Genomic DNA, 23,752 nt, shown 5'->3' with positions numbered 1-23,752 from the left:
ATATTTGCTGCTTAAGTTCACAGGTACTTACTGGTTTATTGATCTGTGATGATCTTAAGAGGCCTAACCTTACATACCCTTGGTAGTTTTTACTTGTTGCATTTTACATATGAGTAACCCAGAGGCAGGCAGAACAAGGGTATGCTGGGACATTTACTTTTTTTTGCCCCTATCCATGAGGGACATGGGTGCTAAACCAGGAATGAACTTGCATATCTAGTTAGACAAGTACAAGCAAAGCTGACCCAGCAGTGACCTATCCAATTCTACAAGGGGGTCAGAGGTATTGGCAAAGAGAAAGGAGTTGGTAAGACATTTGCATACAATTTCAGCAAGTGTAGTCACTGTGTGAAAATTTAGATCAATGTTGCAGTAGCCTAAGCTATTTGGATCCTCCCCAGGGGCTGTCCAGCTTTCAAACTTGTGCATTCCATGTGCTCCAACTCTCAAGGACTTGTGGACAGCTCCAGTATAAAAAACAAATTGCCAAACGGTTCTGGACCTTTTTCCTGTTTTCTTGTAAACTGAACATTTTATTCAGAAAAAAACATAAGCTTTCATCGTAAGTACTCAAACTGTTTTTGGACTGTCATTGCATCTCCAGTCGAGTTTGTATGTAATGCTTGTGTGTGAACTATGTGCTTTAAAAAAAATAAAACTTTCCTGACAGAAGTTTTTCACAGGCTTTGTAAGCTTGTGTGTTTGGGGCAGGATGCTGCCTATGCTTAAGGGTAGGGACTGTCAGTGGTTTACATGCCTCAGAATCACTTATTCTGTCAGTGTTTTGCCTATTTACCAACTTATCCAGGCTCTCCCCTATCCATCTATGGAAGTAGTTACCAGTGTCTGTGGTTTCACCTTCCCAACTCCTGTTGTGCCTCAGCAACTGATGGGTGACTCTGCTGTGGCCCTCTTGGTTCCACGGATGGCTCATCTTTTTCCTCCTGTCCCACTGTTGCACCTGCAGCCACCAAGAACCGGTGTATAGCAATGTCCTCTGGTGGTTGTAGGAATACCCTTGTCTGCCTTGGGAAGGAGCAGGTAAAGCTTCCTCACTTAGCTGGGGTTAGGGACCTGAATGTAGGATACGTTTGGCTGCTATGGGTTGGTCATTTTCCAGGGAGAGTTCCCAGGAGAAGTGAACACAGTGAAAATCCTGCTGTCTCCTGTTCCTGTTTCTGTGGACAGGGAAGACTTGCTGGGAATTACCAAGTATCTAATTTCAACATTTTCCTTGACGTCTACTTTTTCAAGCAAGAAAGGTGTATTCCAACCCTTTTTGACTTTGACTTGCAGGGAGATTGTTGTACTTCAGGAATCTCAGACTGAGCAGTCTGATTCTGAAGTAAGTATGGTTTCAGATTTCCTTTATTATCGTTTTCTGAGACTAAGTTGAAAGAGGATTTCAGTGGGAGCAGAACAAAATTCCTTTTGCACCATTACAGTTGGATATGCCCAAATCTACAACTTTTACTCTTGTTTTATTGAATGTTTTTCTCTCTCCTGCCTGATAGTCAACCCCCAGCAATTCTGACATTTGTATGGGTTCCTCAGACTCCAAAGTATTTGTTTTCCAACCCTAAAGTAGATCCAGCATTTATTATTGTATCTAAATCTGCATCCTCTAAATGGAGTACCAGTGCTACTCCCCATTCCCTCTGAGGTTAAGAACTTTTGAAAAGCTGGGGAAGAAGGTGTATTTTTCTGCTACATTAATTTTCATGATTTTAAACTGTCAAGCTCATATGTTAAAATTTTTACTTTTTATCTTGAGAACATGCAGAAGTTAAACTTCCTTCTTTCTGTAATTTAAAGTTATTTGAAAACCTTTGTAAAACATGCTTAGCAACATGAGCAGTAGATGTTGGTGATGCAACAGAGCCGCTGCTTCTGGGTCAGTAATGATAGTGCTGTTGGCTTTGTTCTCAAAACCTTCCTGAAGATGTTAAAATATAAATTTGTAATTTTCTCAGCTATAAGGAATTTAATAGGCAGTTTAAACAGCAAGGAGCTGTTAAACAAGATTTAAAAAGTCCTGGCAAGGAGGCCCCAAAAAGAAAGAAAAAAAAAAGCCTAAAAATTAAGGAGAGTCTTCCAAGCAAGTATGATGATTTGCTTCAGTGAGTCTTCCCTCTCCCAGCAGTTCTTCCACATCCCTTCTGGTACCGGATTGTGATAGACAAATGAGATTTTAAGTGCAGATCAACAGAAGTACACTTGGCAGTGGAGAATCTTTTCCCCATTCCAGGGGGATTCTTCCTTGTCCTGTGACCCAAGTGTCCTTGTTTCCTCCCATTCTGCACCAAATGCTTGCACAGGAAGTAATAAAACCAGTGCCCCATGTCACATGGGTAAAGGCTTTTATTCAATGATTCTTCTGAAACCAAAGGAGGAAGGATCCTGGAGATCTTTGCTGGATCTTTCCTTTATTTGTCAAGATTCTAAAATTTTAAAATGCTTACCCGTTCATTCCCTTTTACCTCTGCTGTCTTCTCTAGCTTTCATGTTAAGCTTAGACGTAAATGATGATTATCACATTCCCATTGCCAAGCCATTCAGATTTGTAAGATTTACTGTGTCTGGTTTACATTATCTTTTCATTGTCTTAACCTTTGGACTTTGCACTCTACAAAGTGTATTCAAAATGTCTGACTCCATTAATTGCTTTTGGCAGAGTTCAAGATATTCACATCTTTCCATATTTGGACAAATTGTCTTCTCTTTGCAGACTTTCTCCAGCTGTCAATGTGTCTTTACCAACTGTTTAGAATCCTACAACTTACAAAAAATCTTCTGTCGTGCCTTCTCCAAGAATTGTATTTCTGGGATGTCTAATCGGCTGTTCTCAAGGCAACATCTTTCTTCCCCTTGACAAGAGAGAGATGTTGCAATGATTCTCTGAGATTCTCCATTCAAAGCCAGGTATCTGCAATGGAATTTCTCAGAATATTTGTGAACATGGCATCAATGATTCTTATACTCCACATGAGAAAAATCCAGTGGTATCTTTGGTCAGTCTGGACTCTGCATCTTCACCGTTTATCTTTTCAGATCCCTCTTTTGGTATTTGTAAGATGGGAGATTCTCTGAGTAGGCCTATTCTCAGAACAGACCACTAAAGAAATCCTGCATCAGGACTCCTTGCAAACTGACCTGGAAGTCATGTGCATTTCCAGTCCCATTGAGGGGGAATGTTCCTGCATAGTTTCCCACACCTTCTAGTGATATGTCCAGAATTGTAGTGAGGATCTAGATACGACTACCGTTTGGCCCAGGCAGAAGTGATTCTCCCTTTTCGGTCTGTTCAAGGACCATTACCACAGGCTTCCCCACAGACTGCATTTGTTAAACTAAGACAAAGATGATTTGGTACTTCCCAGCCTGAAAATTCTACAAAAAAAAATCATATATGTGCAAGTGGAAAAGATTTTCTAGTTGGTGCCAGTCCCAAGGACCTGGACCCTCTTCAGGCCTGGCTGCCTCTTGGTCTTGATTTTATTTGTGTGTGCAACTGTCCTCTGTTTTTTTTTTTTTTTTTTTTTTTCCTTATTCCTGTGTCAAGATTCACTCTTAACATTTCTGCTTGTCTGCCCTTGAGTTTACCCCCCCCCACCTTTCTAAACATCAAGTGGAACAGTTTTAAAAGGGGTGTTGCATATCTGTCCACCTAGAAAGCAGGTGGCAACTCCTTGCAATCTTGGCTTTGTGCTTGAAAAGCTTACTGCTTCTCCATTTGAGCCCACTGATCAGGCTAAATTGAGGGTCTTAATTTAGTGTTTTGCTTTATGTTCATCGTGTTTCACTGTTGCAGTCATGACTGTAGGGTTCTCCCCTGCCGGCAGGCAGTCCTCGGTCGGCCAGAATCCCAAAGTCTGGGTCCGGCGTCGGCTGTTCAACCATGCTCCCTGACATCAGAGCGCCAGGAGTACAAAGCTGACGGCCAACGCCATCTTCCCCAGTCTTTCTTGCCGTGCGGTGATAGCAGTTCGCAAGTGCCGGTCGGCTGACTCCTGACAATTTTTTCTGATAAACTTCAGGCCGAAGACTTTCTTCTCCACTCAAAGCTAAGTACCCCGTTGGGGAAACTTTTTCTTGCTCCAGTCCGATGTCAGAAAAAGTTAATAATTGTATTTCATGTGGGAAGCAAATACCTCATAAGGATTTTCATTCTTGCTGTATTCCTTGCTTAGGCCCTGACCACGATGTAGCTAGTTGTTGGTTTTGTGCTATATTCAATCAACTTACAATTAAACGAAGGTACGATTTTGCTTTTCATTACTTCGGTAGGCGCTTTAACTACAAAATGTTGTCTGATACGGTTCCGGCTACCGGAGTTCACAAATGTCGCAAGGATAAAGACAGGCCTCCGAGGTCCAAATCTGCCGATATCGCACAAGCGGAGCCAGCTTCAGGTTCGGCCGTCATCAGTGAGGCGCTTTTGCAGCCCCTGTCGTCGGCCATTTCAGAACCGATGGCCGAAACGGACTCTCACGAGGAGCCAACTAGGCCTTTGAATATTTCTATTGCAGGACTTTCGGACAATGCTCCTTCGGATGGGTCCGGAGCCGCTGTGCAGGTACCGGCTTCCGAAGGGGTTTTCAGGCCTACTCGGCTTCTAATAAAGGCAAAGCCAAAGACAAAGGCAAAGACTCCTTCTAAATCAAAGACTGCAACACAGGCCTCTTCTGAACTGGCTCCCATCTCACAGAAACAGTTACTCAAGATGGCGGAGGATTTACTTACTCTGATTAGGGGTTCACATCCCCCTCCAGATAAAAGGCCAAGGCAGGAAGTTTATTATGATTCCTCTGATCAGGCTTCTGTTTCTTCAGTTTCTTCTTCTGACCAGGAATATTCTTTCCCTCCTTATGAGGATTCTGATGCTGAGGAATCCATTCCTTCAGCTTCTCCCCCTGAGGATTTCTCTTTTGGGGAAACTTTGCATGAAATGAGGGAACATTTCCACTGGGAAGGACAGGAGTATTCGGAATCTAAGAAAAGACTAAGGGATTTTCTTCTTCTCCCCCAACATAGACCCCTGGCTATTCCTCCTGTTTTGGATATTGTGGATGATGCTTTTTCGGAGGCTAACTTAACCCCTGACTCTTTTCCTCCTGCTCCTGTTAAGCCCGATAGATATTACAGGGTTCCTGATTCCCACCAGTTTTTATACAAGAACCCTTCTGCTGACCCTGAAACCATTTATCAGGGTCCTAAGGGAGTTAAGGCCGCTTCTGCCAAAAACCCCATTCCCACTGAAAAGGATTCTAGAGCTTTAGAAAGATGGGGCAAAAAAGTGTACACTTCTGCTACTTTATCCAGTAGGGCTTTAAACTGTCAGTTTCATATGCTGAAATACCAGCAATTTCTCTTGTCTGTTTAAAACAAAAGCTTACTTCCATTTCTGCCTGTGTAGACGATAAGGAATTACATGATTTATTGCATGCCACTGAACAAGTTGGGAAGCATGGTTCACACTGTGGATTTGATGTCTTGGAGGCTTCATGTAGGGCTGCTGCCTCCGGCACAGTTATTAGAAGGCATGCATGGCTAAAGGAACAAAATTTGCCAGAACAAGTAAAAGTTAAATTATTGGATACTCCTGTTCAGCATAATGTTTTGTTTGGATCAAAAGCTGAAGAGGTGATTAAAAAGATGGAGGACAAGGCGAAATCCATGCAAACAGTTAAAGATTTCTTACAAGTACAGCCACCCAGATTTAGCAGGAATTGGCCTTCTAAAAATTGGACCTTTCCCACTTCAGACAGGCCTCAGAGGGGTAGATATAGACGCTCCCGAGGAAGGCCTCAAACACAAGCTTCTTATAGACCAAGACAGTGGACTGCTTCCACCCCTAGGGGAGGAGAGGACAGGTCACAGACTCATAGGAAAAGGACTCAATGACTCCCTCTGTTGGGCTGCAGGAACTTCTTGCCTTGAAGCCCCTCTCGGAGGAAAACTCTCTCTTTTTTATCAAAATTGGATTCATATAACCCAGGACAAGTGGGTTCTGGATGTGGTTTCAAGAGGTTACAAATTCCATTTTCATACCCTGCCAAGGCCAAGCGGATGGCCAGACCTTCCAAAACATCAGTGGACAGAGACCTTAAACCAGGTGGAAGCTCTTTTGGCTATGAAAGCCATAGAACTAGTTCCACTTTCAGAGATGGGACAGGTTTTTACTCTAGGCTCTTTCTAGTCCCCAGGAAGCAAAACTCATGGAGACCCATTCTGGATCTGTCAGTCTTGAACACCTTTCTAGAGATTCCAAAATTCAAGATGCTTACTCTACAGCAGCTACTTCCAATGCTGCCCAAAGATGCATGGATGGTATCTTTGGATTTAAAGGAGGCATATTTACACATTCCCATCAGGCAGGAACGCAGAAAATACCTCTGGTTCAAGGCCGGATCGAGGCACTTTCAATTCAAATTTACCCTTATCTGGACGATTGTCTAATTCAGGCAGACAGCAAGGATGTCTTACTCCAGCATCTAGAATTTGTACAGAACCTCCTCAAATTCCTGGGATTCTCTGTAAACATAAAAAAGTCAAATTTGACACCCTCGCAACAGATAACTTTTCTGGGTGCTCTTCTAAACACCACAACCCAGATGGCATTCCTGACATCCGAAAAACAATTACAGCTGGCTTCACCTTTCAAAACCTTGGCAACTTTAACTCTGCTATCTGCAAGGAGATTCCTGCAGGCTTTGGGTTACATGGCCTCCTGCATCCTTCTTGTACCATATGCAAGACTACACATGAGGAAAATACAGTGTTACCTAAAAAGTGTATCGTCTCAGCATTGCCACAGTTTAGACATACTGGTCTCTGTCCTGCCTTGTCTTCAAAAGGAATTCCTTTGGTGGTCCAGGACATGTACTCTAAACAAAGGGAAACCCTTCTGTCTGCCTCCTGCCACTCAGATTCTAACCACGGATGCCTCGGATTATGCTTGGGGAGCCCATTTTCAGGGCAACTGTCTGCAGGGCCTTTGGACAAAGGATCAGAAGCATCTGCATATCAATTTAAAGGAAATGTTAGCCGTTCAGAAAGCTCTAATGGCCTTCAGGAATCTTCTACAACCAGGACAACTACTGATACGGACAGACAACACCACAGTTATGTGGTACATAAACAAGCAAGGGGGATCTCATTCCTACCCCCTTTGCAGACTAGCCATGAATCTATGGAACACAGCTCTAGCTTGCAATCTGGACCTTCAAGCTCAGTTTCTACCAGGGAAGCAAAACGTCCTGGCTGACAGTCTGAGCAGAAACCTTTCGGATCCACACAAATGGATGCTGGACACCGAAATATTCAGGAGGATAACAGCAGTCTGGGGACGTCCTCACATAGGCCTCTTTGCATCCCATCTCAATCAACTACAGAATTTTTGCACTAGGACTTTCCACAAACTAGCTTGGAAAGTGGATGCACTATCTTTCAGTTGGAGAAACCTCTCGGGATATGCCTTTCCGCCTCTTCCTCTTCTTCCACGGGTATTATTAAAGATCAAACAGGACAAGCCCAAGATGATAATCTTGTTGGCCCCAAATTGGCCTCGACAGTTTTGGTACCCCACTCTGAAAAACCTATGTCTGGAGCCCCCTTGGGTCTTACCACAAACTCCGAACCTTCTGTCCCAACATCAGGGTCAGGTTCTACACTCCCATGTCAGCACACTCAGCCTGGCGGCCTGGTTAATCCAGGGCCTTTGATTTCTTCTCTCCTACCCAAGCAGGTTATGGATGTCATTTTAGAAGCCAGACGTCCTAGCACTAGAAAATCTTATGCAGGAAAATGGAAAAGATTTTGTTCCTGGATGCAGACTCAGGATTCTGATCCTCTTCTTCCGAACATTCCTTTAATTTTACTTTACTTGACAGATCTCTTACATAAGGGTCTCTCTTTCTCTTCCATTAAGATACATGCCTCTGCTATTTCCGCTCATTATAATACAGACCCTCCCATCTTTTCCCACCAGCTCATGAGACAGTTTCTCAGAGGAGCTAAGAACTTAAGACCTCCTAGATCTCTTCCCATTCCTGCTTGGGATCTCAACTGTGTTTTGGAAAAGCTCACCTTGCCTGCTTTTGAGCCTGCTGCCTCTTCTGACATCAAGTTTTTATCTTGGAAGACAGCCATCCTTTTAGCCCTAACCTCTGCCAGGAGGGTTTCAGAGTTACAAGCTCTTATGGCTGTGGAACCTTATATTATTTTTCATCAAGACAGGTTGTCTTTGAGGACTAATCCTACCTTCATGCCTAAAGTGGTTTCCAAAGTGGCTTTAAATCAAACTATCCACTTGCCAACTTTTTTCCCCACTCCTCAAAATAAAGGGGAAAGGATCTTACATTCCTTGGATGTACACAGACAACTACGTTTTTACCTGGACAGAACCAAGGACATCAGAAAATCAGAACAATTGTTTGTTTGTTTCTTATGCTTCAAGTTCCCAAGGTAAAGCCATTTCAAAACAGACCATTTCTAAATGGATTGCACATGAAATCAGATTTTGTTATTCACACCATGGAAAGCAAATCCCAGGGAGTATACGGACTCATTCTACCAGAGCTGCTGCCACTTCTGTGGCCTTCCTCAGGGGAGTTCCTACCAAAGACATTTTGGAAGCTGCAACTTGGAGTTCAGTGCATACTTTTTCTAAGCACTACAATCTACCTCTCTACTCTAAGTCTAGGGCAGGCTTTGCCTCTGCAGTCTTGCAGGGCCTTTTAGCTGTCCCTTCTACTTTATGACCACCTCCCTTTCATTCTGCTTTGGGATTCTACCCTGCAGTCATGACTGCAACAGTGAAACACGATGAACATAGTACAGTTGTGTACACCTACCATAAATGTAGATGTTCGAGTGTCTTCACTGTTGCAGTCTGGGTTTCCCTCCCTCCTGTCCCCTCTTATTTTTATTTTTGTGTGGTTCCTTTTTTCACCATTCTTCTGAGGTGTATTTGCAAAGGATATGGGACCTTTCTCATTTTGGGACTCCTGACATCTGGGGCAAGAAAAACTGGAGAAGATGGCGTTGGCTGTCAGCTTTGTACTCCTGGCGCTCTGACATCAGGGAGCATGGTTGAACAGCCGACGCCGGACCCAGACTTTGGGATTCTGGCCGACCGAGGACTGCCTGCCGGCAGGGGAGAACCCTACAGTCATGACTGCAACAGTGAAGACACTCGAACATCTACATTTATGGTAGGTGTACACAACTGTACTTTGCTCTGACGTCTAGTAGAGTATCTGTGTTACAAGCTTCTGTGGTGAGTCAGTCCTGCCTCTTTTTTAACGAGGACAGGCGCTCTCTGAGAGCTAACCCTTCTCTTTTGCCTAAAGTGATCTCAGAGTTGTTTTTTTATTTTTAAGACTGACTATTAATGAATCAAAGAATAAGGGAGAAAAAAAGAATCTTCACACTCTGATGGACAAAACTCAGTCCTTCAGGACAACTGTGTGTCTTCTGTGAAGGTAAGATAAAAGGGCAGCCTGTGTCAAAAGCAGACTATTTCCAGATGATTGTCACATGCTGTTATGCTTTTTTATTCTCTCCATAATAAGCTGCTTCCAGTTACAGTTAGGACCCATTCCACTTCAGCTTCTTTTGTTGACTTTCTGGAAAGGTGTGGACTCTTACATATTCTAGAGGCAGCAGTTTGGTCCTCTGTATGTACTTTTACAAAGCACTACAAACTGTGTTCCTTTTTCAGGTCCAGAACAGGCTTTGCTAGGACCATTTTCCAGGGGCTGCCGGATTATTGGTTCTCCCTCCTTCCCTTCTTAGTGTCTAAGTTATGGTAATTGACTCAAATAGCTCAGAGTACTGCAACAGTGATCTAAGTTTGAACATAGTACAGTTGTGTGACCTAAACATAACAGTAGATGTTTCAGTAGATCCCCATTACAGTAGCCAGCCCTCCCTCCAGCCCCATTATTTTTTCTGTCTTTTTTTTTTTGTATTGCCCAGGTGTTGATGTGTTTGTATTGTTGTGTATACAGTTTACTAGTATTATCATTTAAGGGGTATTGCCTCCCTCTCTTCTAGTCAAAAAAACTTGGACTCTTTTGGTGCTCTGTCTTTATATTATCTCAAGCTCCTGACAGAACTCCTGAAAGGTTCCCTTAAGCTTTGAAAGCTAGCTGGTCAGTGGGATACAACTCAAAAATAGCGGAGGCTACTTCACAGTGAAATACTAGAACATGTTACTTATTTGTTTTTGTTGACTGGGAAAAGTCTGTCTGGGCAAAACCCTTTTCAAAAGAAGCCCAGGGAGAAAAGCTCCACATTTACATTACATGTGATGTGCATTTTATAATTGCAGGGTAAAAATATCTATAAATTAGGTTGTTTACATGATTTTTAAATATTTCTTACCTGAACATAATTTTTTTTGCATTAATGTTAACATAAATTCGCTAATTAATTGTTACTGTACATTATTTCTCTGTTCAATAATGTGTTTATAGCATGATGGCCACAGTGGCTAGAAGGAAGAGGTCAAACTGGGTTTTTTCAGTTTAGTAATTTACAGACAGACTAGTAGAATGTAGCTTGGTATGTTTAGTTGCACAACTATACTTTCTAACTTATGATGAACTCCTGGCAAATTGGGCATTGTTGAAACAGTATGAATAGCATTCAAGGATGCTAGATGGAAGAGTAAAGCAATATGGTCCAGCTTGCTGTTCTAAATTTTGTCATTTGTTCACCGGAGGATAAACATAAATTTTTTTTTTTTTTTTTTTTTTTTTTTCAAGACTATTAATTTCAGGAAGAAACCAGTACTGTTTCAGTTTCTTAAAGTACAATGTGAAGTGTCTGATGTTTGTTCAGTTACGTCAGAATTGGTAAGGTAGCTTGGGTAGATGAGCACCTTTTAGCTGTCCGTATTACTGACACGTCTTTCAATGTTAGCTTGTTCCATGTCCATTTGTAATGCATTTCTTTCCCTGTCATTGTTGCAGTATCCCCTGCCATAGGTAGCCCAGTGTCTGGCCATTATACCAAAGCCTTTGACGTTGTACATCACATGTAGACTTCCCACTCCTGGCGTACGTCATAAAGGTGATGCATGGACGTAACTACCTCAGAACTTCTTTGCTGCCAGTCCGAATGCCATCTTTGATTGTTGGTCTGGATGCTCCTTTATTTCTGTCTGGTATTAGGTGACTCTTCAGGCTGTTTATATTTTTTCAGAACAGAATCTTGTGGCAGACTGAACATTTCCATAACACAGACTCACGAGTGGATGCTTCACAGAGATGTTTCTGGACACTGTCCACCAGTGGGCTATTCCTCATGTAGACCTTTTTGCCTCTTCTCTGAACAGACAGATGTCCTTCAAGAATGCAACTGCAGTCATAACATATGGGTTGTCCTGCCTCAGGCAGCCCTCGGTCGGCCGAATTCCAAAGTCTGGGTCCGGCGTCGGCTGGTGTCGCCTCCTCTCCGACGTCACAACGGCTGGAGTATAAAGGCATCAGCCGACGCCATCTTCTCCAGTCTTTCTTGCCACGTTGTGCCCGAAACAGAAGCAGTTCGCAAGTGCCGGTCGGTCAGCTCCTGTGTTTTCAGTACCGAAGTCATCTAAAAGCCAAGTACCCCGTTGGGGAACATTTATTCTTGCCTCAGCCGATGTCGGAACAAATTGAGAAAGTTAATAATTGTTTGTCTTGTGGTAAACAAATACTTCATAAGGACTTCCATTCTCTCTGCCTTCCCTGCCTGGGCCTAGACCACGACGTCTCGGCCTGTGCTGCCTGTGCTTGCTTTAATAAGCGCACTCTCAGGCGCCGGGCAGAATTCGCCGAGGACTTTTTCGGTGAATCTTTCGCGTATATCATGCCGTCGGATCAACCGACAACCCAATCTGCTAAAAAACGCAAGGACCGGGACCGACATCCTCGGCCCGTGTCCACTACCGATGCTACTCCCAAACCCTCTGCTAGTGCTCCGGTCCCTTCGGAAGTGGTAAATCTACCGCTCCAGGCCGACATAGCGTTACGCCTGCACGTGGGGCTGCTAGGCCTCCTGTATCCATGTCCATCAAGGCCTTTGCACATGCTAAGGCCGCCAGTCAGGCCAAGGCCCATCCTAAACGTACTGCCCAGGCCCCTTCTGATAAGCAGATCATGTTTCTGGCTGCTGATCTTATTTCCCTTATCAGGGGGTCTCAGCCTCATCCGGACAGGGGTTCTCTGCTACCTGCAGAGAAAAGGCCTAGAACTGAGCAGGTGGATGACCTCTCTTCGGATGAAGCCTCTGGGGATTCTGAACATTCTGATACCCAAGAAGAATCCTTCCAGGCCTACGAGGACTCTGATGCTGAGGAATCAATTCCCTCTGCCTCCCCTCCAGAGGATTTCTCATTTGGTGAAGTCCTGCATTCCATGAGGGAACATTTTCAGTGGCAGGGTCAGGAATTCTCTGACTCCAGGAAAAGGCTTCGTACCTTCCCCAGCACAGACCTTTGGCTATTCCACCTGTTATGGATGTTTTGGATGACGTTTTCTCTGACTCCAGTGCTAACCCTGATTCTCTTCTTCCGGCTCCTGTCAAGCCGGACAGATATTATAGGGTCCCTGACACTCACAAGCACCTTTTTAAGGCCCACTCTGTGGATCTAGAAACTATTTCACAGGGCCCCAAGGGAGTGGCTGCCTCCTCTGCCAAAAACCCACTGCCAGCGGACAGAGAAGCTAGGTCCCTGGAGAGATGGGGTAAAAAAGTATATACCTGTACTACCCTAGCCATGAGGTCACTAAACTGCCTTTTTCACATGTTTCAGTACCAGGATTTACTCCTGGATGATTTACAGAAAAAGTTAGCCTCTCCTGAGCCTATTGATAAAAAGGCATTGCAGGATCATATACATAACACTCAGCAGGTTAATAACCATTTTCTTCAGTGTGGTTATGATGCACTGGAAGCTTCATGTAGGGCAGCTATGACTGGGGCTGTGATCGTGACATGCTTGGTTAAAGGATCAGTCTTTGCCTGACCATGTTAAAGTAAAGTTACTTGATGCACCTTTGGAAAAACAGAAGCTTTTTGGTGCTAATGCACAAGATGTATTGAAATCCATAGAGGAAAAAGCAAGGTCAGTACAGACAGTCAAGGATTTCCTTCAGGTTCAGCCACCCAAATTCAGCAGAAACTGGCCCTCAAAGAATTGGTCCTTCCCCGGCTCAGACAAGTTTCAAAGGGGAAAAAGCAGACGTGCCCGAGGTAGAGGGCAATACCGAGGATCTTACAGGGGCCGCCAATGGCAACCTCCAAATCAAAGAAGTGGCGCAGACAGTTCAGCTGCACCACAAGGACAATCACAATGACTTGACTTTCGTGCCGCCTACAAAGGTTCAAAGAGAAGCACCTTTGGGCGGAAAGTTATCCTTATTCTCACAAAACTGGCATATCTTAACCAAGGACAACTGGATTCTAGATTTGATAGACAAAGGTTACAGATTCCACTTCCACACATTACCAATAAGACAAGGCATGCCAAATCTGGCACATCATCAAAGGGCAGAGGCACTCTCTCAAGTTTCCAAGCTGTTAAGTATAAAAGCAATAGAAAGGGTTCCTCCTCAGGAGCAAGGCCAGGGATTTTATTCAAGGCTGTTCCTTGTTCCAAGAAAAGAAAACAAATGGAGACCCATACTGGACTTTGTCATCTCTAAACACTTTTCTCATAGTGCCAAAGTTCAAAATGCTGACTTTGCAGCAACTCCTTCCCATGCTGGGCAAGGGGTCTTGGCTGGTCACTCTGGACCTCAAGGAGGCATACCTGCATGTCCCAATCAGACAAAGCTGCAGAAGATACCTCAGATTTCTTGCAGGGACAGAGCATTATCAATTCTCAGCATTGCCGTTTGGCTTATCTACTGCGCCCAGAGTGTTCACGAAATGCCTGGCATCAGTAGTGGCACACTGCAGACTGCAGGGGATTCAAATATACCCCTATTTGGACGACTGCCTCATACAAGCAGACAACAAACAAACCTTAAAAGAAAATTTGGACTATCATGCATCTACTACAGGCCTTGGGATACACAGTCAACATTCAGAAGTCAAAACTACTGCCATCCCAACAGATTATCTTCTTAGGAGCCAAACTGGACACAGAAAACCAAATGGCCTACCTCACAGAGGAAAAACAGCAGCATTTACCAGAGTACTTCAAAGGCCTAGCAAAACTCTCCCAGCTGACTGCAAGGAAAATTCTGCAGGCCTTTGGGTTCATGGCATCTTGCATCCTTCTGATACCTTTGGCAAGACTTCATATGAGAAAGCTGCAATGGTATTTAAAAAACATATGGTCTCAACACAGCCAAAGCCTAGAGGACATAATCCCACTCATTCCATGTCTGCAAAAATAATTTTTATGGTGGGCTCAAGCCAGTCAGCTAAACAAAGGCATGTCGTTCAACAGACCTCAAGCAGGCCAAATGATTACAACAGACGCCTCAGACCATGGATGGGGGGCGCACATGGAGGGCAGATGCATTCAAGGGCAATGGACCCCAAAGGAAAGACATCTGCACATAAACCAAAAGGAAATGTTGGCAGTGATACATGCAATCGAGACTTTCGAAGAATCACTACAACAAGGACATTTGCTAATAAGGACAGACAACACCACTGTCATGTGGTACATAAACAAGCAGAGAGGCACTCATTCGTATCCCCTCTGCAGACTAACAATGCTTCTCTGGGAAAAATCCCTGAGCCTGAAGATACATCTACAATCCCAGTTTGTACCAGGCAAGGACAATGTACTGGCGGACAACCTGAGCAGAAATTTCATGGATCCACACGAATGGAGGCTGCACCCTCACATTTTCTCTCAACTGACAAAGACATGGGGAAGACCGGATGTAGATATTTTCGCTTCCCACTTAAATCATCACCTGGAAAAGTTCTGCACAAGGACTCACCATCCTCTAGCCTGGAAAACGGATGCTCTCTCCTTCAGCTGGAATTCTCTAAAAAATTTATGCATTCCCTCCTCTGCCTCTGCTGACCAAGGTGATACTGAAGATCAAAGCAGAGCAACCAACAGGTATCTTGATAGCTCCAGACTGGCCAAGGCAACACTGGTACCCATTGCTATTGACCATAACTCGGACCAAACCATGGCCTCTGACCCTATGGCCCCTGCTCCTAACACAACACAATTACAGGACTGTACATCAAGACCTGAAATCATTGCATCTGACAGCCTGGAGGCTAACATGACTTCTCCGCCTAACTTTCTTTCAAAATCAGTTCAAGAAATCTTGCTGGAAGCATGCAGACCTTCCACCAGAAAAACATATTCAGCCAAGTGGAAGAGATTCAGCATCTGGAATGCCAACAGGGGTCAGGACACAGCATTGCCGAGTATACCTCAGATTTTAGAATACTTGGCAGAACTACTGCATACTGGACTATCATACTCTTCAATAAAGATTCATGCCTCAGCAATCTCAGCAAAATACAATTGTGACCCTCCAGTGTTTTCTCATCCTTTGCTAAGACAGTTTCTAAGATTAATAAAGAATATCAAACCTCCCAGAAAACAGCCAGTACCTGCATGGGACTTCAATTATGTGTTGGAAAAATTAACTCTTCCTCCATTTGAGCCAGCAGCAAGTTCAGAAATGCAATTTCTTTCATGGAAGACTACCTTCTTATTGGCAGTCACATCTGCAAGAAGAGTTTTGGAGATACAGGCACTCATGGCAGTGCCTCCCTTCCTCATTTTTCATCAAGACAGAGTTTCTCTAAGAACCAATCCTACATTCATGCCCAAAGTCATTTCCAGGGTGTCTCTAAATCAAGCTATTCACCTGCCTACATTCTTCCCCAATCCTCAAAATAGGGGGGAAAAGCTACTGCATACTTTGGACATACACAGACAACTACGTTACTACTTGGACAGAACTAAGGCCACCAGAAAGTCTGACCAACTGTTTCTAGCCTATGCTGCTGGAGTACAAGGAAAAGCAATCTCCAAACAAACAATTTCAAAATGGATTGGACATTGCATCAGATTCTGCTATTCTTTCCATGGAAAAGGTGTGCCAGCCAATATTAGGCCACATTCCACCAGAGCTATAGCCACTTCCACAGCTTTCCTAAGAGGAGTGGCAACAAAGGACATTTTAGAGGCTGCTACATGGAGCTCCGTGCATACATTTACCAAGCACTACAACCTGCCCTTATATTCCAGATCCCGAGCAGGCTTTGCTTGGCAGTCCTGCAGGGATTTTAGCTACACCATCCTTATCTTAGTTCCATCCACCCCAGCTTGGCTATGGTATTCAACCCATATGTTATGACTGCAGTTGCATTCTTGAAGGACATAGTACAGTTTTGTACCTACCATAAATGTAGATGTCCGATAGATATGCAACTGCAGTCATTCCCTCCCTCCTACCCCTCTGTATCCTTATTTTTGGGTCCCTACCCCTTTTCCCATTAGCTGGGGGTATTCCTATGGTGTATCTGTTTATTACTGTTGTGCATGTTTGGGATTATTTTATCCATTTACCAAATTTAGCCTTCCTAGGAGGGCACCTGGCATCTGGGGCAAGAAACACTGAAGAAGATGGCGTCGGCCGATGCCTTTATACTCCAGCCGTTGTGACGGAGAGGAGGCGACACCAGCCGACGCCGGACCCAGACTTTGGAATTCGGCCGACCGAGGGCTGCCTGAGGCAGGACAACCCATATGTTATGACTGCAGTTGCATATCTATCGGACATCTACATTTATGGTAGGTACAAAACTGTACTTTTCTTTTCTTTACACCAGAGTCCCAAGTCCTCTGGCATGGAAGATGGATAACATCTCTTCTTGGAAGGGGATGTTTCAGTATGCTTTTCTCTCGTACAGAGGGTCCTGTTCAAGATAGAACAGGGCTCCTCCAAAATCTTGTTGGTGACTCCCTTTTGGTCCAGACAGCATTGGTTTCCTTCCCTTCAGCACCTTGCCAAGGCCAATCGCCACAAGTTACCTCACAGGGTGGGCGTACTCCCAGAAGATGAGGAGTTTCTCATCCATCCTCACTTGCCCACTCTTCATCTGACACTGTGGGAGACAGGGTTTTGATCCCTTTTAGGCACCTTTTTTCTGAGGATGTGTGGCAGGTTCTGCAGGAGGCCAGGAGTCCCACTACTGGGAAATCTTATTTGTCTAAATGGATGCTCGTACCCAGGATCCACTTTCTCTGGAAGTTCATTTGGTTCTGTTTGTGCAAATTGCTCCATCCTGGGTTGGCATATTCTTCAGTTAAAGCTCTTTCAGCTGTTTCTGCTTGTCTGCCATTGACTCCTCCTATGGCTTTTAGGTTTGAGGTCAAACAATTTCTTTAAAAGGCATCCTTCATATTGGGCATCTCAGGAAGCCTATTCCACCTTCCTGGGACCCCAGTTTTGTTTTGCTTTAAAATTGACTCTGGCTTCTCTTGAGCCTGCAGCTTCAGCTTCCATGCAACTTTGTAATTAGACTGCTCTTCTTTTGACCTTACTTCAGTCCAGGCTGTTGTGGCTGTTTCTCCTCCCTTAATGTTTCATAGGGACAGGGCAACTATTCATACTAATCCTTTATGGCCAAGGTCATTAATGAGTTGTGTCTTAATCAGTTTACTAATTTCCCCTCCTTTTTTCCTTCTCTGCAATCTGCTAGTGAGAAGGTTCTTCACACCATAGATTTGCATAGACTGCTCAGATATTTGTATAACATTAAGGCCATTCGCAAATCTGGGCAACCTTTTGTTTCCTTTCATCCCAGATCTTTGGGGTTAACAGTATCCAGACAGAACTGAACTCTGTGACAATAAGGGGGGGGGGGCTCCTTTGGCACCAAAAAAATTCTAGAATAAAAAAAAATAATTTCCTGACAGAACAGGAGGATAATGGCCATATGACCCCCAATGAAAGCATTAGACTTAGGACTGGAGGAAATGGTGGAAGTCTGATTTAAAAGATGAGGGTGCACTCCCTGAAAAGGGAGTAAGCTTTCCCACTACCACCAGTCCCCTTCTACACAACTCTTTGAACCCTTTTGCTTGAGTCCATCAGTTGCCAAAAGGGGAAGATGGTGACTGTGGCTCTAGGACAGCTTGGAAAGAGAGTCAGGGAGAGAGGGAGGGGAAGTGGGAAGCAGTGCTGCAGTAATCATTCTGAAGTAGTGGACTGTACCATTTCTGTAAGGTTTCCTCCTTTTTATTAAATCCTTCCTGCCACTTATTCTTAAAATGTAATGTTTGGTGGAAAACGATTGAGACTTGTCGATTTAACATTCTTCGAAAACTTCTGATTTACATACCCAAGCAAATTGCCTGCTCACAGTAATATCTGCCTTGGAATGAGTCTGTGCAATCATATACGCACTATAAAAAGTGTGAAGGAGTTTTTGAGAAGATCTACCTTCTGAAGATTAAAAGGTGGCCGAAATGTTCTTCTAATCATCAAAGTAAGCCAGCAACAACAAAACATATGAGCCTGATGATTCGGAATTCTGAATGGTAATGTGGAGGAGTAAGTTCTCTTCCAAAACCCATCAAAAAAAGCATTACCATACTTTTCTAATGGAGAAGGATTAGCATTCCCTTAAGTTTAGTTAGCAACTGGATTAGAAATAGAAATTGCTGCTGTGTCTGTCCTGAGATGAAAAAAATATATATTTGCAAAACTGAAGAACCTTTATAAAGTTTATATGCCTTTTAAGGGCCTGAATGCCTGCAGTATATCTGATACTCAACAATGTCAAAAAGATCCTCCAAGACTGCAACAAAGGAGGAATAGGAGCAGGCACTGCAGTATCTGTTTGTAATGTCATATTTATTAAGTAATGCAAGAGCATATACTTGCTGCTATACAAACACATTATTCATTCTAGACACCGCTCCAGAAAATGATGTCTTCTGAATCTGGGAATTGAGCAGAAAAAATGGAAGCTGCCCTATCCCTTCAATATTCATCAGACAAGAAATCCTTGGGAACCGAGGAACTTGCTCTTTTTTTTTAACAAAAAGTCCATTCAAACTTGGAGGTTTTAAATTCCTGCAATAAACCTTTAGTAATTAAATTCTTTCTTACCAACAGAAAAATTCTGTGGAAGGTAACTGTTTTTAATGTTACTTTTTCCTAGTGACATCTCTAGAAGAAGACCAATTCAGGGATGGACCCTTATCCTGGGGAGCAGGTTATTTACTCTGAATATGCAGGGATGCACTTGGTGTTGAAATTACCATCTCAGAGTAAAGTGGCTCTCCCATGCCTACCCAAGGACACCTGAACAGCTGCAGGAGGTGTGGTCAACCCCGGTCTGTGGTGGCAGAAGGGACTGCACCAGAGGGATCCAGACAAGATGTGGTCAGATGAACAACCAACGGCCACTGCAGAGTCACCCACCAATGGCTGAGGCACACTGACTGAACCCATGGAATCGGTAAGGGCTCCTTAGGATGCTCCTTCATATTTGGAGGACCCAGTAAGCTCTTCCATATCTGCCTAAAACTAAGCATGAACCCTGGTCAAACCTGATAGACTCTATAAGTAGATACATTGTCAAAGTGTACATTAGCACCCAGCACACTTACTTTCCTTAAAAACACACAAGCCCTTATAAGAAAAACACAAAGTGCAAAAACAGCACACTTACCACAAATAGTGTGTTAGGAAAAAAGTAAACCGTCTCAAGTAAAAATATTCTGTCATATGAGACATTTTAAAGATTGTCTTCTTATTGAGCCAGTAAAATTATGTGTGTGTAAAATATGTGGAATGGTTCCCAAAAGGGGACTTGATTGGCTTTTGTCTTTCATTGCTGCACAGATTCTGTGGGCCAGTAGGAGGACCACACTTATGGCGGCAAGAAACTATTGAAGTATTTTATTGCCCAGCCTACTGTTTGCTCCATTTAGGAGCTTGAGGTGACTGCAGCCTAGATGCATGTGTGAAGGGACCCAGCAGCCTTGGAATACTGGCTGGCTGTAACATCCTTGGCAAGATATAACCTATTTAGCTAAAGCCACTGCAGCAGTGATGTGTGATGAACATCTTATACTGCTGTAGTAGAAAAGCCTGTTCTCACTTAATGTATACTTTTAGTGGATTTTATTCTGTATGTCTTTAGGGCTTCCTCATGTCTTATACCTGTTGCCTTTCAACTTTTTCCCGCTCTCCTGTCTCCTAAATGGCTTTTTTTCCCCATTTGTCCCCCAACCTCCTCTTTCCTTCATGGTAATACACAGCTTCTTCTTTGATGGTATACCTTTCAGGTTTTGCTGTTGTTTGTCTGTTTCTTGTCTGTTTCTTATACTTGCTTTGGTCTGAAGAATCTTTATTGTAGCAGTACTAGTGTTAGATATTTTTTTTTTTTCAATTCTGATGGTGTGTTTTGATCTGTGCCAGTATGCTGTGGCTGGTTATGATGTCCTGGTCATTATTACGATTCCCTGGTCATTGTTTTACATTTTCCACTTTATGCCACTGTATTGGACAACCCAGCTAACAAAATACAGATACAATAAATGAACTGGAAGATTGCTACTCATAAGTCATTAATCACGTAATGGCTTCAGTAGGAACTTTCTATTTCACAAATGTGGATAGATTTGACCAGAGAAGGGATCTGAGGTGTAGAATTGGGGGCAACCCAGCTGCAAATTAAATTTGACAACTGACTTGGATATTTTAATCATATTCATGATAATTGTATTTCTTTTCAATTTGGAAGAACTTTATGGATGGTGTGATATGAAAACCCTGACTACAGCTCACGTGACCTGTTACATTGGCAGCTTGGACATTTGACAGGAAAGATGTAGGTATGCTCATCACAAAGTGAGAGGTGATTATGTTGAGACTTCCTGTGACATCCATGGCATAGTCCTTAAGGGTTGGGAAAAAGCTTGGGTGATCATCCCTGGAGCAGTGTGAGAAGTTGCTTACTTCATAAAGTAGGGAAAAAAATGCAGAAATAGGACAGCATGCCCCCCACTCCCAGGATCAAGGATACCCTTAAGATGCACATTGGCCCCAGTTGTACAAATCTGTAATAGTCTGGGGTAGAGTAGAGGACTGGTAAACCTGATATTAGATATGGGACACAGGGAATGGCTGTAAAAATTAAGCATGGGTACAAAGCATCTACCCTATTTTTTTCTGTGTAGTTGTGTGATAAGTAGCAGAATGGAAAAAGGGAAGGCCGTTGTCTTTTTACAAGACATTTTCATGTTGTTTTTTTTTTTTTTTCTTTTCATTCTCTGATACCTGCTTTATCATCCTATCCAGGGTTGTGGAGGAGTTGGATCCTGCCATTGGCAAGCAGCGAGTCCTGGACAAGATAGGAGCAGACAGTGGGACATACCTCATGCATATCTCTCTGCAGTTCAGTTATAGGATCAGCAGTTAATTTAAGTTTATTTTTACATTGTGAGAAGACACACTCATCTTCATTCGGCTGTTCCCATTAGGGGTTGCCACAGCGGATCATCTGTTTCCATTTCTTCCTGTCCTCTGCATCTCTGTCACACCAGCCACCTGCATGTCCCCTCTCTCCACATCCATAAACCTTATCTTAGGCCTTCCTTTTCCTGTTACCTGGTAGCTTCATCCTTAACATCTTTTTCCCAATATACTCAGCATCCCTCCTCAGCACATGTCCAAACCAACGTAATCTTGCCTCTCTGGCTTTGGCTTTGTCTCCAAACCTTCCAACCTATGCTGACCCTCTAATATACTTATTCCTAATCCTGTCCACCCTCGTCACACCCAGTGCAAATTTTAACATCTTTAACTCTGCAACATCCAGCTCAAACTCCTGCCTTTTTGTCAGTGCCACTGTCTCCAACCCATATAATATAGCTGGTCTCACTACCCTCTTGTAGACCTTCCCTTCAACTCTTACTGGTACTTGTCTTTCACAAATCACTCCTGACACTCTTCACACACTATGATACGTAAATCCTTGATTGTGTAAGTACTGTGACTGACCAGAAATGTCAGTTTTAAGTAAATTTACTAAAAAAGTATATAAGCCTTTAGGATTCTTTTTCCAGTCCTTTACTGGTATCACATAACTTTAACAACTTTGCTTTCTAATTAAACTGAAAATTGTCGTACATAAAATATTTTATTTATATCTGATGAGATGTTTTTGGATTCATAATATGTGCAAGATTGGTGAAATCCCTTCTTTTGGTCGATGATTTAGCCTTCTTTTGGTCGATGATTTAGTCTAGTGAAGTCTAGAACTTCCGTTAGCTTTCACTTGTTAAATCTTGCACTGATAAGTATGTGGTCACAACTGTGAATGATGTATTTTCGTCAAGATTTTTGTGAAGTGCTGCTAACAACATCTAATAGTATATCGTGTGTCTGCTGTTTAGTGATATGTATGCTTTTGTTGCGAAGCTGTTGTCCTTAAACTATATTGTATTACTGTTTATACTGTGCTTTCCTTAACAATTAATTTTAGCATCGGCTAATGAAACTTCAAGCAGTGTAACACCAGGAAAAGGTCGTCTTTCTCTGCGATCGCTTCGTCAGCCATGTAAGACCTCCTCCAATCTTAAAATTGAAATACAGTGATGTTTTCACTGTATGAAATAGTGATTTTTATCTTATTTGTAAATTTCCACATATTTTTAAGTTATTCTGAACAGTTGAATTCAGTTTGTTTCATGATTTTGTCCTGATAATAGCCTCCTTAAAGGAAGATGACTTGTGTAATACTGAATGACACAATGTCATAATTCATAATTTACAGGCATCAGACTTGGTTAAAGATTAATTTTGATTATTGTTTTTCCATTTATAGTGACTCCTGTAACGGGAAGTGCTGGGGGCCTCTTTGATTTTTCTGAAATTATGGGTACATCTGGGAGAAGTCCACGATTTGTTCAAACTCCAGGGCTAGGTGGAAGCTCTTCTGTGGTAAGATGTGTAGTTATTCATGTGGTTATTTGTGCTTATTTGGATACCCTCAGTTATGTGTGGTGAATTGTTAGTGAATTTTTTCTGTGCAGTGGTGTGCAATAAAACCTGCTTTCCAGACTTCCTGAAACCAGTAGTATGAGGATGGTGGTACCTTAAGGATATTTTATTGTTTGGGGGGAGGGGTGGTTCTTGCCAATAAGCTAGCAAAATTAAAATAGTATTAAATATAGTGTTTTTACCCCGGATAAGTGGAATAATTTATTCATGAGCATTGCACATCCGATAGTACTATGGGCTTTTTTTTTTCTTTTGGATATCATTTTGTACATTTTGGAAATAGGCTGATGAAACTTGGTGACTTTTGGAAGAAATGCATGGGAAATGGTACCAACCAGAGATCTCTCAAAAATCTTAACTACTACTGCTTAATGTCAAGACTCAGTAAAAATGCTTGAACAGTTAATTAATTTCAGTGTACTAACTGAAACTTGGTTCATTACTGTCATGCCATCAGTATCTGCAAAGTGTTATATTGGCTTCTACAGCTCAAAGACTGACAAGTGGAGGAGGATATTTCTACTTTCAAAGAATAAAATACATGCTGTCTGCTGAGACTTTTAGCAGTGGGCCTTTTTTAACCATCAAATCATGAACATTGCTGACTTTTTTTGGAAAAAAAATAGGTGGGTTTATATGTATATAAAATATATATAGTGTGTGCATATGTGTGTATGTATGTATATGTGTGTGTATATGTGTATATATGTATATGTCTATGTGTATATATATATATATATATATATATT

General features: G+C 42.8%; 1 protein-coding gene across 1 annotated transcript in view; it reads left to right on the top strand.

The window, feature by feature from the left end:
• NUP107 (nucleoporin 107) overlaps positions 1–23,752 on the top strand; it is a gene marked incomplete in the record, with an annotated part of 1,716,438 nt that overhangs the window by 65,024 nt on the left and 1,627,662 nt on the right. The window contains 2 exon segments of the mRNA XM_044088020.1: positions 22,486–22,560; positions 22,828–22,943. Coding sequence (XP_043943955.1) covers positions 22,486–22,560; positions 22,828–22,943 — 191 coding nt within the window.

This window comes from Protopterus annectens, chromosome 11.part0, assembly GCF_019279795.1.
Source record: "Protopterus annectens isolate FY-2018-M chromosome 11.part0, PAN1.0, whole genome shotgun sequence".
Taxonomy (NCBI): Eukaryota; Metazoa; Chordata; order Ceratodontiformes; family Protopteridae; genus Protopterus; species Protopterus annectens.
This window is presented reverse-complemented; position numbering and strand designations above follow the sequence as displayed.